Here is a 13,502-nt window from a genome sequence, read left to right as displayed (position 1 = left end):
TCGTTCCAGCGCTTTTGGATGTCTTCCCGGTTTCTGGGATGCTGTCCCACAGCGTTGACCCTGTTGACGATCCTTTGCCATAGCTCCGCCTTCCTGGCTATTGTGGTGTGCTGCACCTGTGTGCCGAATAGCTGGGGCACTACCCTGATTATTTCCTCCACCATGACCCTGAGTTCTTGGTCCGAGAACCTGGGGTGTCTTTGGGGTGCCATGGAGTGGTGTGGGGTGGTGTTTGTGGTGATGAGTGTGGTGTGTGTGGTGGTGTGTAGTGTTTTGTGCGTGGATGTGGTGTGGGTGATGATGTTGTGTTCCTCTGTGTGTTGGGGTTTGCGATAGCTGTGCTCTCTCTCTCTCTCTCTCTCTCTCTCTCTCTCGCCTTCTCTCCGAATTTCTAGTAGTGGGGGTTTGTGGGTGATGTGGGTGTGTGTTTTATAGTTGATTGGATGTGTGGGAGTGGTGTGTGTATGTGTATCAGGTGTGTGTATTTCGAATTGTCCAATGTGGCTGTGTTTTGTAAAGGTGTGTGTATTTTGACCGTGGCGGTGTGTACCGCCAATGGAATACCGCGGTTGAAAGACCGCCGCGTGGATTCGTGGGTCGTAATGGCATGGGCGTGTTCGTGTTGGCGTGACGGTGGAGGTTTGGTCATCTCCAGTTTATCGCTGACCGCTGATGAGGCGGCCTTCCGTGGATGTCGGGTTTTTGGCGGTTTGGAAGTTGTGGGTCAGAATGACCGTGGCGGTTTGCCGCGGCGGTAGAATGGCGGACTTCTGACCGGCGGTAAGAGCCTTTTACCGCCGAGGTCAGAATGACCCCCTAAATGCTTTTAAGTTGCTGCAGGAATTTTTTTTATATATAAAAAGATCTATATATTTTTTGAGGAAATAATTTTTGTTGGCATATAGCTCATGACCCACAATAAATGGACGCTGACCTTAGTGGGCCAAAAGATTATCAGTTTTATTTTTTTGTTTGCCAGCAAATTATCAGTAATTGTATAATATTACCTCTGTGCTCATGTCACTAACATGATGTGGACTGTAACAAATTGTGGTGCTTGTTGTATGCAGTGTGTTTCCACCTCAAATAATAACCTAAAGTCAGTTAATTAACTTGAGTTCAGCCTTCCTTATTAGAATTAGAAGCTATGTGTAAAGTATGTACACAGAACCAAAACAGTTATAAAGTCAAAACATAAAAGAAGAAAAATCCCAACCAAATTTACAAACAAAGTACATTCTAAGATATAAACATCAAAATGACAAGAAACCAATAAGGGAAATTATGTTATAAATCTTTAAAGACTAAGGCCCGTATTTATACTTTTTGACGCTAAACTGCGCTAACGCAGTTTAGCGTCAAAAATTTTTGCGCCGGCTAACGCCATTCTGAAGCGCCATGCAGGCGCCGTATTTATTGAATGGCGTTAGCCGGCGCAAGCAGACCGGCGCTGCCTGGTGTGCGTGGAAAAAAACCACGTACACCAGGCAGCGCCGGCGTAGGGAAAAATGGCGTTAGGGCGTCTTAAAAATGGTGCAAGTCAGGTTGACGCTAAAAAATCGCCTCCACCCAATTTGCGCCATTTTTAATGACGCCCAGACGCCATTTACATGACTCCTGTCTTAGTAAACACAGGAGTCATGCCCCCTTGCCCAATGGCCATGCCCAGGGGACTTCTGTCCCCTGGGCATGGTCATTGGGCATTGTGGCATGTAGGGGGGCACAAATCAGGCCCCCCTATGCCACAAAAAAAATATAAAAATAAAAATATTTATACTTACCTGAACTTACCTGAATGTCCCTGGGGTGGGTCCCTCCATCCTTGGGTGTCCTCCTGGGGTGGGCAAGGGTGGCAGGGGGGGTCCCTGGGGGCATGGGAGGGCAGCTGTGGGCTCATTTTGAGCCCACAGGTCCCTTAACGCCTGCCCTGACCCAGGCGTTAAAAAGCGGCGCAAATGCGGGGTTTTTTGACCCGCCCACTCCCGGGCGTGATTTTTGCCCGGGAGTATAAATACGACGCATTTGCGTCGCAGTCATTTTTTTGGACGGGAACACCTACCTTGCATCTCATTAACGCAATGAAGGCGTTCACGCAAAAAAATGACGCTCTTTACTCCTACTTTGGCGCTAGACGCATCTAACGGCAAAGTATAAATATGGCGTTAATTTTGCACCGAATTTGCGTCGAAAAAAACGACGCTAATTCGGCGCAAACGGAGTATAAATATGCCCCTAAGGTCCTGGTTTAGAACTTTGCGGATGTGTCACTCCATAACAGAAGTGATGGATGTCCCATCCTCTGAAATCTAAATCACATTGGATATAATGGGAATTAGATTTCTATGGACCAGACATCCATCACTGTTGTGATGGAATAACCCACCTGCCAAGTTCAATATCAGGCCCTAAGAGTAAAGATAGTGCCAAAAAGCATTATGTGACTACTGTGCTTATTTGGTTGTGCTAGACTGGTACCTAGGTGCAAGTTAAGGTTGTCTGTAATGGAGCGAAGGTCGGATACAGAAACTAAGGGGCATGTTTATACTCTGTTTGCGCTGAATGTACGTCAAACATTTTGACGCACATTTGGCGCAAAACCTTGCCCCATATTTAGACTATGACGCCCGACCCCGCGGATGTAAAAAAACCTCTGTGTGCGTCATTGTTTGGTTGCGGGAAACCGCCTTGCGTTAATGACAAGCAAGGTAGGCGTTCCTGTCCAAAAAATGACTTTAAGGTCTGTGCGCCTTATTTATACTACTGTGTCAATTTGACGCACAGGAGGGAGGGGCCTTGAAAAACGGTGCACAGCCTGATGGGCGCCGTTTTTTAATGCCTGGGTGAGGGCAAGTGTTAAGGGACCTGTGGGCTCACTTCCATGGTCACAGACCATGGAAGCAGTCCAGAGATGCCCTTCCCTGCCCCCAGGGACACCCCCTGCCACCCTCACCCACCTCAGGAGGACACCCATGGATGGGGGGACCCATCCCAGGTAAGTACAGGTAATTTGAGGTAAGTATTATTTTTCTATTTTTTAAAGTGGCATGGGGGGGCCTAATTTGGGCCCCCCTACATGCCACTGTGCCCAATGGTCATGCCCAGGGGACAGAAGTTCCCTGGGTATGGCCATAGGGCAAGGGGGCATGAATCCTGTCTTTGCTAAGAGAGGAGTAATTTCAATGGGGGTGTGTGCCATAAAATGGTGCAAGTCCAGTTTGAGCCATGATTTTTGACTCAAACCTGACTTTTGCCATTTTTTTACGCACAACCCCCATTTTCCTCTAAGCCAGCGCTGCCTGGTGTGAGTCATTTTTTTTTACTCTGACCAGCCCGCAGCACCGGCTAACGGCAATCCTTAAATAAGGCGCCCGCATGGCGCGTAGGAATGCCATTAGCCGGCGGTACATTTTTTTACGCAAACCAGCACCGGCGCTGGTTTGTGTCAAAAAGTATAAATATGGGCCTAAGTTTGCCCCGGTTGTAAGTTTTAGGCTCTGAAATGGAAGTCAAAACATCTTCATTGTGGTAAAGCAGCAGGCTGTGGTTGAAGAGGGCTCTACAATGTTGGATAGCCGCTGGACAAGGTCCAGGTGGAGCTCTTGACTTTAGGTAGGAAAGCTTTGAGAGAGAGAAATTTAAATTTTGCACTGAAGGAATGTCCCAAGGGTTCAGACAGAAGCCAAAAAGGACTCCATAAGCCCAGATACCTTATCAGCGAGGTCCTAGTGAATCCAATTTACTGCTGGTGAAAAGTTCAGAGTGGGAGTGACCTAAATCTTTGGCCCATGGGCAATGCAACTTCGGGGAATCAGCTTGGCATGTTGATCCCAGTCCCCTGGAGATTCTTGAAGCCAAAAAGATTCACAGTGCCATGTTCCAGGAAGTGTTAGGAGGAGTACACTTTGACACCAGCCAAGGGTAAAGGACCTTGAGAACAGCACTTGGGGGTCAAGGCTCACTCCAGCAGAGGCCAGCAGCAGGTTCTTCCAGGCCATGTCCAGTTGGAACTAGTCAGTTAGGCATTTGCAAAAAAGGACTCTTTAGCTTGTGTATCCCTGTAGCTTGAACAGGGGGTCGGCTTTATGACCTTTGGAGTCCACTTCTTGACCTGGGTACAAGAGGGAGACCTTTTCTCAGGTCACAAACTGCAGGACTAGCTCTCTTCTCTTCTTCCACAGGTCCAGAAAGTGTTCTGAGTAGGGTATTGGGATGCTACAGTTATGCCTGGGAAAAGCATGTGGTGACTCCTAGCTCTTCCCTTACCAATCGGGTGAAAGATCCCAGACCTAACCCTACCCAATTGTGCTGCACTTGCTTTGCGTCCAACTGCAAACAGCCCCACAGTGTCACTCCATGCTGAAATCCAAGATGGTATAACGGTGTTCTCTTTGTGCAGAGCCTGTGCGATCACCCCAAAGGTGATGAGAAAATGAGCAACCTTTCCTCTGTGGTCATTCTAAACCAATTCTGGGTGGAGCTCATCTTCTACTGGGGTTGGTGACTATCTGGCTGGGGGGACAAACAAGGGGCCTGACAAGCTTTTAGCTAACATTTGCCTGCAACAGAAAGGGTCATTTCTAAAACTAGGCGTCTTTGAAGTTCATCAAGTTGCAGGCTTGTAGTGAATAAGAATGCATCTTCAAACATAAATCAATCTGTAATTATTTATTTGTACACAACTCTTCATGTCGTGGTGTCCCTCTCGACCAGCCAGCGGCAACTGCTGGACTAGCTGAGTCCAGAGTCTGACACCATGACAACAGAATCATTATAGATCAACATTCCGAGACTTGTGCATATCCACTACGATAATTGTAGACAGATGAGATTACAACATACCCACCTTCCTTCACACTTAAAGGACAAGCAAAATGATAACGTACACTAAATATTAATATAGCGCATAACTCATTCTTACAAAGTTAACTAAATACAAATAACACCTGAGTAATGGAGAAATGCATGAATCCAGATAACCTATAAAGTAAATTACATAAATGGTACAATTTCATAAAATCACTAAGGCTCATAGCAAAATATAATAAAACAACAAATATAGAATGTTAACAAACATTCAATCCATTGCATACTCATAGAAATAACTAGGGTACTTTCTCATTCTTATTGCCTAAAATAGTCTATCTGTGTCTTGTGAAATGAGCCTAAGACTTTCTACATTGTGCCCCCGAACCTCTAACTCTCACTTCATTACTCATAACTGCTCTATCAAGTTTTTCTCATTCATGGATTAACATATAACCACTACAAGCATCTTCACCATCTCTCCTCCCTCGTTATTTATCAGTGGAACAAACTTTTGCCACCCAAGCGCAAATTCCACTTTTGACCATTGGCCAAGACCACATACCATGTATGTACCTCTTTAACCTGAAAAGGTCAGTTGTATTTGCTCAGACCACTCCTAATGCGCCCGACCATAGTTTGACCCAACCTCCTGGGTACATTTCTCATTTATTCTTATTTGCACTAGGAGTTTCAATATTACCACCAATTGTACTCTCTCTACCTTCAATCAGTTCTCTTGCCCAGTATGATGTGAGCTTAGAAGCAGGTTTTCTTTCTCTCATAAGGCAAAATGGCACTACTTTAGTAGTAGAATTTTCTGTGGTGCGATAAGCCCACACTAAATCAGAAACCACTTCTTCCACATTCATAATATTGGCCAAGGCCAATGGCAACACTCCCTTGACCATACAGTTGGCTCTCTCCACAATCCCATTGGCTTGGGGATTTTAATGTGCTGTACACGTATGTTTGATACCACAGTCATTCTAGAAGCTTTTCATCTCATGGAAAGTTAATTGCATACCATTGTCTGTTATAAGTACTGCAGGTTAACCTTCTTCTCTGAAAATATTTCACAACTCACACACCGTAATTCTCGTAGTAATTTCTGGAATTCATTTCACAATTAATCACCTGGAACATACATCGACTAACACTAGGCCAACTCTTTTGTTATGACTGATACCTGCCATGGGACCAATGAACTCCAGAAAAACAGTATGCCATGCTTGACCTGGATCATGAATACAGCTTGATACATTTTGGGGACCCACTCTTAGCCTCTTCTCACACGCTTTGCATTCCACGCATCGTTCAATCCACAATACCACATCCCCATCCATGCCTGGCCACCAAAATTCAATTTGTAGTCTGTTCTTTGTAAACGTCTGACCTTCGTGGGCAATATTAAACAATCTCTTCCAAACTCTCATGGGCGGAACAATCTTTTCACCACTCATACTAATTTGATCAGCAACTCTCGATAACTCATCTAGGACTTTGTTGAATGGTCTCAAAACATTGGACAGAGTACTCTCTCTTCTCCCCCTTTTTATCATTACCTGTACTTTCTTTAATACCTCATCCTCTTCCATGGCACAAGACCACTCTGTTTTGTTAATAGCTTTTCAACTCCATAGAACTATGTCCTCCACACTAGCCACTGCTCCCTCTCTCTCACCTTTGTGTACATCTTCCTCATCTACACACTTCCAGTCTAATGGAAGCCACTATAGACAATCAGCTTGTACATTCCTCCAACCCGGAATGTACTCAACACTGAAATTATATTCTTGCAATTTTGAGGCAAATCTTGCAAGCCTCGCTGAACCTTTCCCTGCCCCTTCCGGAGACAAAACTTTTCTCAAAGTCTTCTGATCAGTGCAAAGAATGATGTTGTGTCCCCACACATATGTTCTAAAATATGCTATGCCCCAAGCTGCTACCAAAGTTTCTTTCTCTATCACAGTGTAATGGCGTTCCACGGCCAGTGTGAAGCGAATGCAACAGTTTTTTCAGAAGAGCCAGTTTTCTGGGATAACACAACTCAAATGCCTACATCACTGGCATCAACTGTGACAATTATTTCCTTATTAACATCAAAAGGTGCAAGAATACATGCTTCACAAATTTCCTCCTTTATATCATTAAAACATTTTTGCTGATTATCATGCCATGATTACTCCATCCCCTTCCTCATAAGTGCTTGAAGATGTAGCATCTGGCCTCCACATTACAACCGTGGCAAACGCGCCACGGTCGGACCCCCAGCACTGACACGTTACTGATGGCCTGGCGGTGCCAGTGGTCTCAATCTGCCATGGCAACGCTGCAATCACCTCTCCCCTTGTCTTAATAGGAACTCTCCTGACTTTATGTTGAATTGGTACAGTACCATGTTTCATTCAAATTTTGTGCACATACCACTTTAGTTGTCCCATTTCTTCCTTGAACACCTCCTTGACACCTTCCAATATATCTCCGTCAGTTTCTCTACTACCATTACCTGATCTGCTGCATGTGGGTCAATTTTTATGTGTAGATCATACTGGTGAAACCAACCCAGTATTGGTAATCCAGATTCTGCTACATACACTTTAGCACATCTATTCTTAAACTGAATGTCTGTGTGCATAAACCCTAGATATATCTGTTCCCTTTGATATCCTCCTGGATTTATATCTCTGGGCAGTAATATTACATTTGGCCACTCTTTCCTAAACACACCTTTGGGAATGATGGTGTACAATGATCCAGAATCTACCATTAATTCTTTCTTCCTTCCTTTAATGGTAAAAAATATGCACTAGGTCTCTTTCTTCTCTTATTTTCATTGTTATATTCTCAAATCTGTAAAATTCCTTTATTCATTAAATCTGTCAGGACTTTAAAAATGTCTACACAGGGTATATCCCTGTTAATGCTGCTACTTTACTTTTGTCAGCCTCCCTACATATTTTGGCAAAATGACCTTTGCGGCCACAATGTCTACACTCTTTTCCAATAGCATAACACTTTTTTTTTATCAGACACGTGATAGACACTCCCACATTTTCCACATGTTCTGCTATTTGACTTATTTCCATAGTTTTGGTTTCCATGAACAAATTTTCTTCTTCCTCTCGAATTTCCTTTGTTAGTCACTGCTATTTCTTCATCAACCTTGTCTACAGTCAACGTTTCAATCCCTCCCTTGATGTCTCCTCTGTCATCTCTACGTTCCATCTCCTTCATACAGTATTCCGATTCCTCTCTAATTTTCGCAATTTCAATGGCGTCCCTCAAAGATGGTTTTTTCGCAGCCCACAAATGTTCTTGTGTCTTTCTACTCCTACATTGAATGATGAGCTGGTCTCTTATCATCTCCTCCATCATTGCTCCAAACCTGCATTTGAGTGACAGTTTCCAAAGTCTTGTTACAAAGTCATCTATGGATTCACCCACTCTCTGAGGTTGAGTATTGAATTTGTACCTCCTCATCACCACACTTGTCTCCTTTGTGAACCTTGTTCTAATAATTTTCGTGCTTCTAAATAAACATTTTTAATTGGCTGACCTTCGTTGTTCTGGGCAATAGGAAGGTATTTAAATATGTGTTGACCTTCATTTCCCAGGGTACTCTGCATCATTGCTCATTTCCTACTAATGTCTAAAGTCTTGACCATCCTTAGCTTCTAAGTAGTTATCGAACATTTCCACCCATTCATCCCATTCTATATGTGGTGCTCCTGGTTGCGATAGGAAAGATGGGAGTGGTGAAATCACAGTGATATTCATAGATTGATTCAGGTTTCTTTTCACTTGAATATGCCAAAAACCAATCTCTAAATTGTCTTCTGTCTATTTTTCCTTGTATTCCATAAGAATTAAACATTTACTTTGGATAAGTATAATGAACAAACTCCCCTTTAATTAACCTATTTGCTGTTAAATGTGGCTTTATGTGTGAGTAGTAAGCTGCTTTGCATTTGTTCTATATCTCAAAATGGAGTACAGTACACAACTCCAAAAGAACAAACTCCTCTTTAATTAACGTATTTGCTGTTAACTGTGGCTTTATGAGTGAGTAGTAAACTGCTTTGCATTTGTTCTATATCTCAAAATGGAGTACAGTACACGGCTCCAAAAGAACAAACTCCCCTTTAATGGGCGTGTCCACGTTTGAAGTACTTCCCCTTTAACAAATTAGGCTTGATGAGTGAGTAATGTGCTGTTCTGCGCTTTCTCCTTCTCTCACAACGGAGCACTGTATACTTCTTGAAAGATTCCTGATGAATTTATTAAGCAAGGTAATTTTATATTTATCATATTTTTTTGAAACTTCAGCAGTCACTGAACATGTCACACAGTCCCCCAGCTGTTTATTTGATATCACTGGATCCCATTCGACTCAAATGAAGTAGCATCAAATTTGTGATTCTTGTTTATCAGTGTTAAGCGATGAGCTTAGCAACCCTTATTGAATGGTTAAATGACTGGTCACTCAATTTCTAACAGTGCTGAGACAAATGCTGTTAAACTAGTCTATGTTTTTGTTAGACATTTGCTTGTGATTAAGTACATATGGGCTCTTGTTTTACTCCACCAAATGTGTAAAATTACCAACGCTGCGCTTTAACTAATCGCTCTGCACACTACCACTTGTCTTATAATTTCCTTTTCTGCATGTAGGTTCACTTCCACACATGAAGAGTCTGCTCCCCTTAGCTGTCAGTTATCTCCAAATTTATGGTGTGAATAAGAATACCTCTTTAACCATAAAGTAATCTTTAATTATTTATTTGTACGCAACTTCTCACGAAGTGGTATTCCTCTCGACCAGCCAGCAGCAAATGCCTGACTAGCTGAGTCTTGAGGCTGACACCATGATAACAGAAGCGTTATCGATCAACATCCCGACACCTATACATTGCCACTATGAGAATTGCAGACAGATAGGATTCCAACAGAGCCACAGCCTAGATGGTCATCCACTCAGAGGAACAGACACACCTTCATACACCCAAGGCCTTTCTTCTGCTCAGGGAGCAGTTTTCACACCTAATCAAGGTTTCAGGTTGGAGCTCCTGCAAATGGGCTTCTGGAGACTTTTGGCAGGCAAAGGTAACTTTCTTAAAGAATCATTTCCAAAATATTTATTGCAAATCTGATTTCACCAGCGAATTGAGCTTGTGATAAATATTTCAAAAAGTCCAAAAATGAAATTTCTAGTAGCTTTCTAGGCATAGATAACATTATTAAATGTAACATTACATCCCAAAGCTTTACTTTGGAACATCCAGCCTTGCTACAGTGAAAAAAAATCCTTTGGCCTTTTCACTATAAGGGTATGTGTAACATTAACCCATCCGCTGCCAGGCCTTTCCCCCCTCCTGTGCTGAGCCTTTTTTTGGCTATTTGGGGCAGTTCGCGCTTAGGCCCTCATAACTTTCTGTTCACATAAGCTGCCCACGCCAAATTTGCGTCCTTTTTTTCTAACATCCTAGGGATTTTAGAGGTTCCCAGACTTTGTGGGTTCCCCTGAAGGAGACCAAGAAACTAGCCAAAATACAGTGATTTTTTTTATTTTTTTTTTATTGGAAAAAAGGGCTGCAGAAGGCAGCTCGTGGTTTTTTCCCTGAAAATGGCATCAACAAAGGGTTTGCGGTGGCAAGATCACCATCTTCCCAGCTTTCAGGAATTGGAAAACCCAAATTTTTAATACAATTTTGACATTTTACTGGGACATACCCCATTTTTACTATTTTTTGTGCTTTCAGCCTCCTTCCAGTTAGTGACCGAAATGGGTGAGAAACCAATGCTGGATCCCAGAATGCAAAATATTTCTGAAAAGTAGACAAAATTCTGAATTCAGCAAGGGGTCATTTGTGTACATCCTACAAGTGTTTCCACAGAAAATAACAGCTGAAATAAAAATATATTGAAATTGAGGTGAAAAAAACAGCAAGTTATTTCCATATTTTACGCTGTAACTTTTTCCTGTGATGCTAGATTTTGGAAAGCAATATACTGTTACGTCAGCTGGACTCTTTTGGTTGCGGGGATATATAGGGCTTGTAGTTTTATCAAGAACTCTAGGTACCCAGAGCCAATAAATGAGCTGCACCTTGCAATGGGTTTTTATTCAATACCGGGTACACAGCAATTCATTTGCTGAAATATAAAAAGTGAAAAATAGGTATCAAGAAAACCTTTGTATTTCCAAAATGGCCACAAGATAAGGTGTTGAGAAACAGTGGTTATTTGCACATCTCTGAATTCTGGGATGCCCATACTAGCATGTGAATTACAAGGCATTTCTCAAATAGATGTCTTTTTTACACACTGCCTTACATCTGGAAGGAAAAAATGTAGAGAAAGACACTGGGCAATAACACTTGTTTTTCTATTCTGTGTTCCCCCAAGTCTCCCGATAAAAATGGTACCTCACTTGTGTGGGTATGCCTAGCGCCCACGAAAGGAAATGGCTCAAAACACAACGTGGACACATCACATTTTTTCACAGAAAACAGAGGTTTTTTTGCAAAGTGCCTACCTGTGGATTTTGGCCTCTAGCTCAGCCGGCACCTGGGGAAACCTAGCAAACCAGAGGATTTTTGAAAACTAGGCACCTAGGGGAATCCAAGATGGTGTGACTTGTGGGGCTCTGACAAGGTTCTGTTACCCAGAATCCTTTGCAAACCTCAAAATTTGACCAAAAAAACACTTTTTCCTCACATTTCGGTGACAGAAAGTTCTGGAATCTGAGAGGAGCCACAAATTTCCTTCCACTCAGCGTTCCCCCAAGTCTCCAGATAAAAATGGTACCTCACTGGTGTGGGTAGGCCTAGCACCCATGAAAGGAAAATGGCCAAAAACACAACGTGGACATATCACATTTTTTCACAGAAAACAGAGGTGTTTTTTGCAAAGTGCCAACCTGTGGATTTTGGCCTCTAGCTCAGCCGGAACCTGGGGAAACCTAGCAAACCATCACATTTTTTAAAACTAGACACCTAGGGGAATCCAAGATGGGGTGACTTGTGGGGCTCTGACCAGGTTCTGTTACCCAGAATCCTTTGCAAACCTCAAACTTTGACCAAAAAAACACTTTTTCCTGTCATTTCAGTGACAGAAAGTTCTGGAATCTAAGAGGAGCCACAAATGTCCTTCTTCCCAGCGTTCCCTCAAGTCCCCCGATAAAAATGGTACCTCACTGGTGTGGGTAGGCCTAGCGCCAACGAAAGGAAATGGCCCAAAACACAACGTGGACACATCAAATTTTTTCACCGAAAACAGAGGTGTTTTTTACAAAGTGCCTACCTGTGGATTTTGGCCTCTAGCTCAGCCGGCACCTGGGGAAACCTAGCAAACCAGCGCATTTTTTAAAACTAGACACCTAGGGGAATCCAAGATGGGGTGACTTGTGGGGCTCTGACCAGGTTCTGTTACCCAGAATGCTTTGCAAATCTCAAAATTTGACCAAAAAAACACTTTTTCCTCACAATTCGGTGACAGAAAGTTCTGGCATCTGAGAGGAGCCACAAATTTCCTTCTACGCAGTGTTCCCCTAAGTCTCCAGATAAATATGGTACCTCACTGGTGTGGGTAGGCCTAGCTCCCATGAAAGGAAATGGCCCAAAACACAACGTGGACACCTCACATTTTTTCACAGAAAACAGAGGTGTTTTTTGCAAAGTGCCAACCTGTGGATTTTGGCCTCTAGCTCAGCCGGCACCTGGGGAAACCTAGCAGACCAGCACATTTTTGAAAACTACACACCTAGGGGAATCTAAGATGGGGTGACTTGTGGGGTCTGACCAGGTCCTGTTACCCAGAATCCTTTACAAACCTCAAAATTTGACCCAAAAAAACACCTTTTCCTCACATTTCTGTGACAGAAAGTTCTGGAATCTAAGAGGAGACACAAATTTCCTTCTACCCAGCGTTCCCTCAAGTCCCCCGATAAAAATGGTACCTCACTGTTGTGGGTAGGCCTAGCGCCCACGAAAGGAAATGGCCCAAAACACAACGTGGACACATCAAATTTTTTCACCGAAAACAGAGGTGTTTTTTACAAAGTGCCTACCTGTGGATTTTGGCCTCTAGCTCAGCCAGCACCTGGGGAAACCTAGCAAACCAGCGCATTTGTTAAAACTAGACACCTAGGGGAATCCAAGATGGGGTGACTTGTGGGGCTCTGACCAGGTTCTGTTACCCAGAATCCTTTGCAAATCTCAAAATTTGGCCAAAAAAACACTTTTTCCTCTCATTTCGGTGACAGAAAGTTCTGGAATCTGAGAGGAGCCACAAATTTCCTTCCACACAGCGTTTCCCTAAGTCTCCCGATAAAAATGGTACCTCGCTTGTGTGGGTAGGCCTAGCGCCCATGAAAGGAAATGGCCCAAAACACAACGTGGACACACCAAATTTTTTCACAGAAAACAGAGGTGTTTTTTGCAAAGTGCCTACCTGTGGATTTTTGCCTATAGCTCTGCCGGCCCCAGGGGGGGCAGAAATGGCCTAAAATAAATTTGCCCCCCCAAACTCCCTGGGGAGCGACCCTTGCCTACGGGTCGCTCCCCCTGCGTGACATTGGCGCAAAAAAAAAAAGATCCCCGGTGCCTAGTTGTTTCCACCCCCCTTGGGGGCAGATTGACCTAAAATCGGCCGATTTGCCCCAAGGGAGGCAGAAATGGTCTAAATACAATTTGCCC

At 43.5% G+C, this 13,502-nt stretch overlaps 1 protein-coding gene across 1 annotated transcript in view; it reads left to right on the top strand.

The window, feature by feature from the left end:
* Window positions 1–9,036: 9,036 nt before the first annotated feature.
* The window catches only part of LOC138281289 (band 4.1-like protein 4B), a 908,094-nt gene continuing 903,628 nt past the window's right edge, over window positions 9,037–13,502 (top strand). The window contains exon 1 of the mRNA XM_069219594.1: window positions 9,037–9,095. Coding sequence (XP_069075695.1) covers window positions 9,078–9,095 — 18 coding nt within the window. The 5' untranslated portion in view covers window positions 9,037–9,077. The remainder of the gene's footprint in view (window positions 9,096–13,502) is intronic.

Source organism: Pleurodeles waltl, chromosome 2_2 (assembly GCF_031143425.1).
Source record: "Pleurodeles waltl isolate 20211129_DDA chromosome 2_2, aPleWal1.hap1.20221129, whole genome shotgun sequence".
Lineage (NCBI taxonomy): Eukaryota > Metazoa > Chordata > Amphibia > Caudata > Salamandridae > Pleurodeles > Pleurodeles waltl.
The sequence above is the reverse complement of the archived record's forward strand: the minus strand, read 5'-3'. Positions and strand labels throughout refer to the sequence as shown.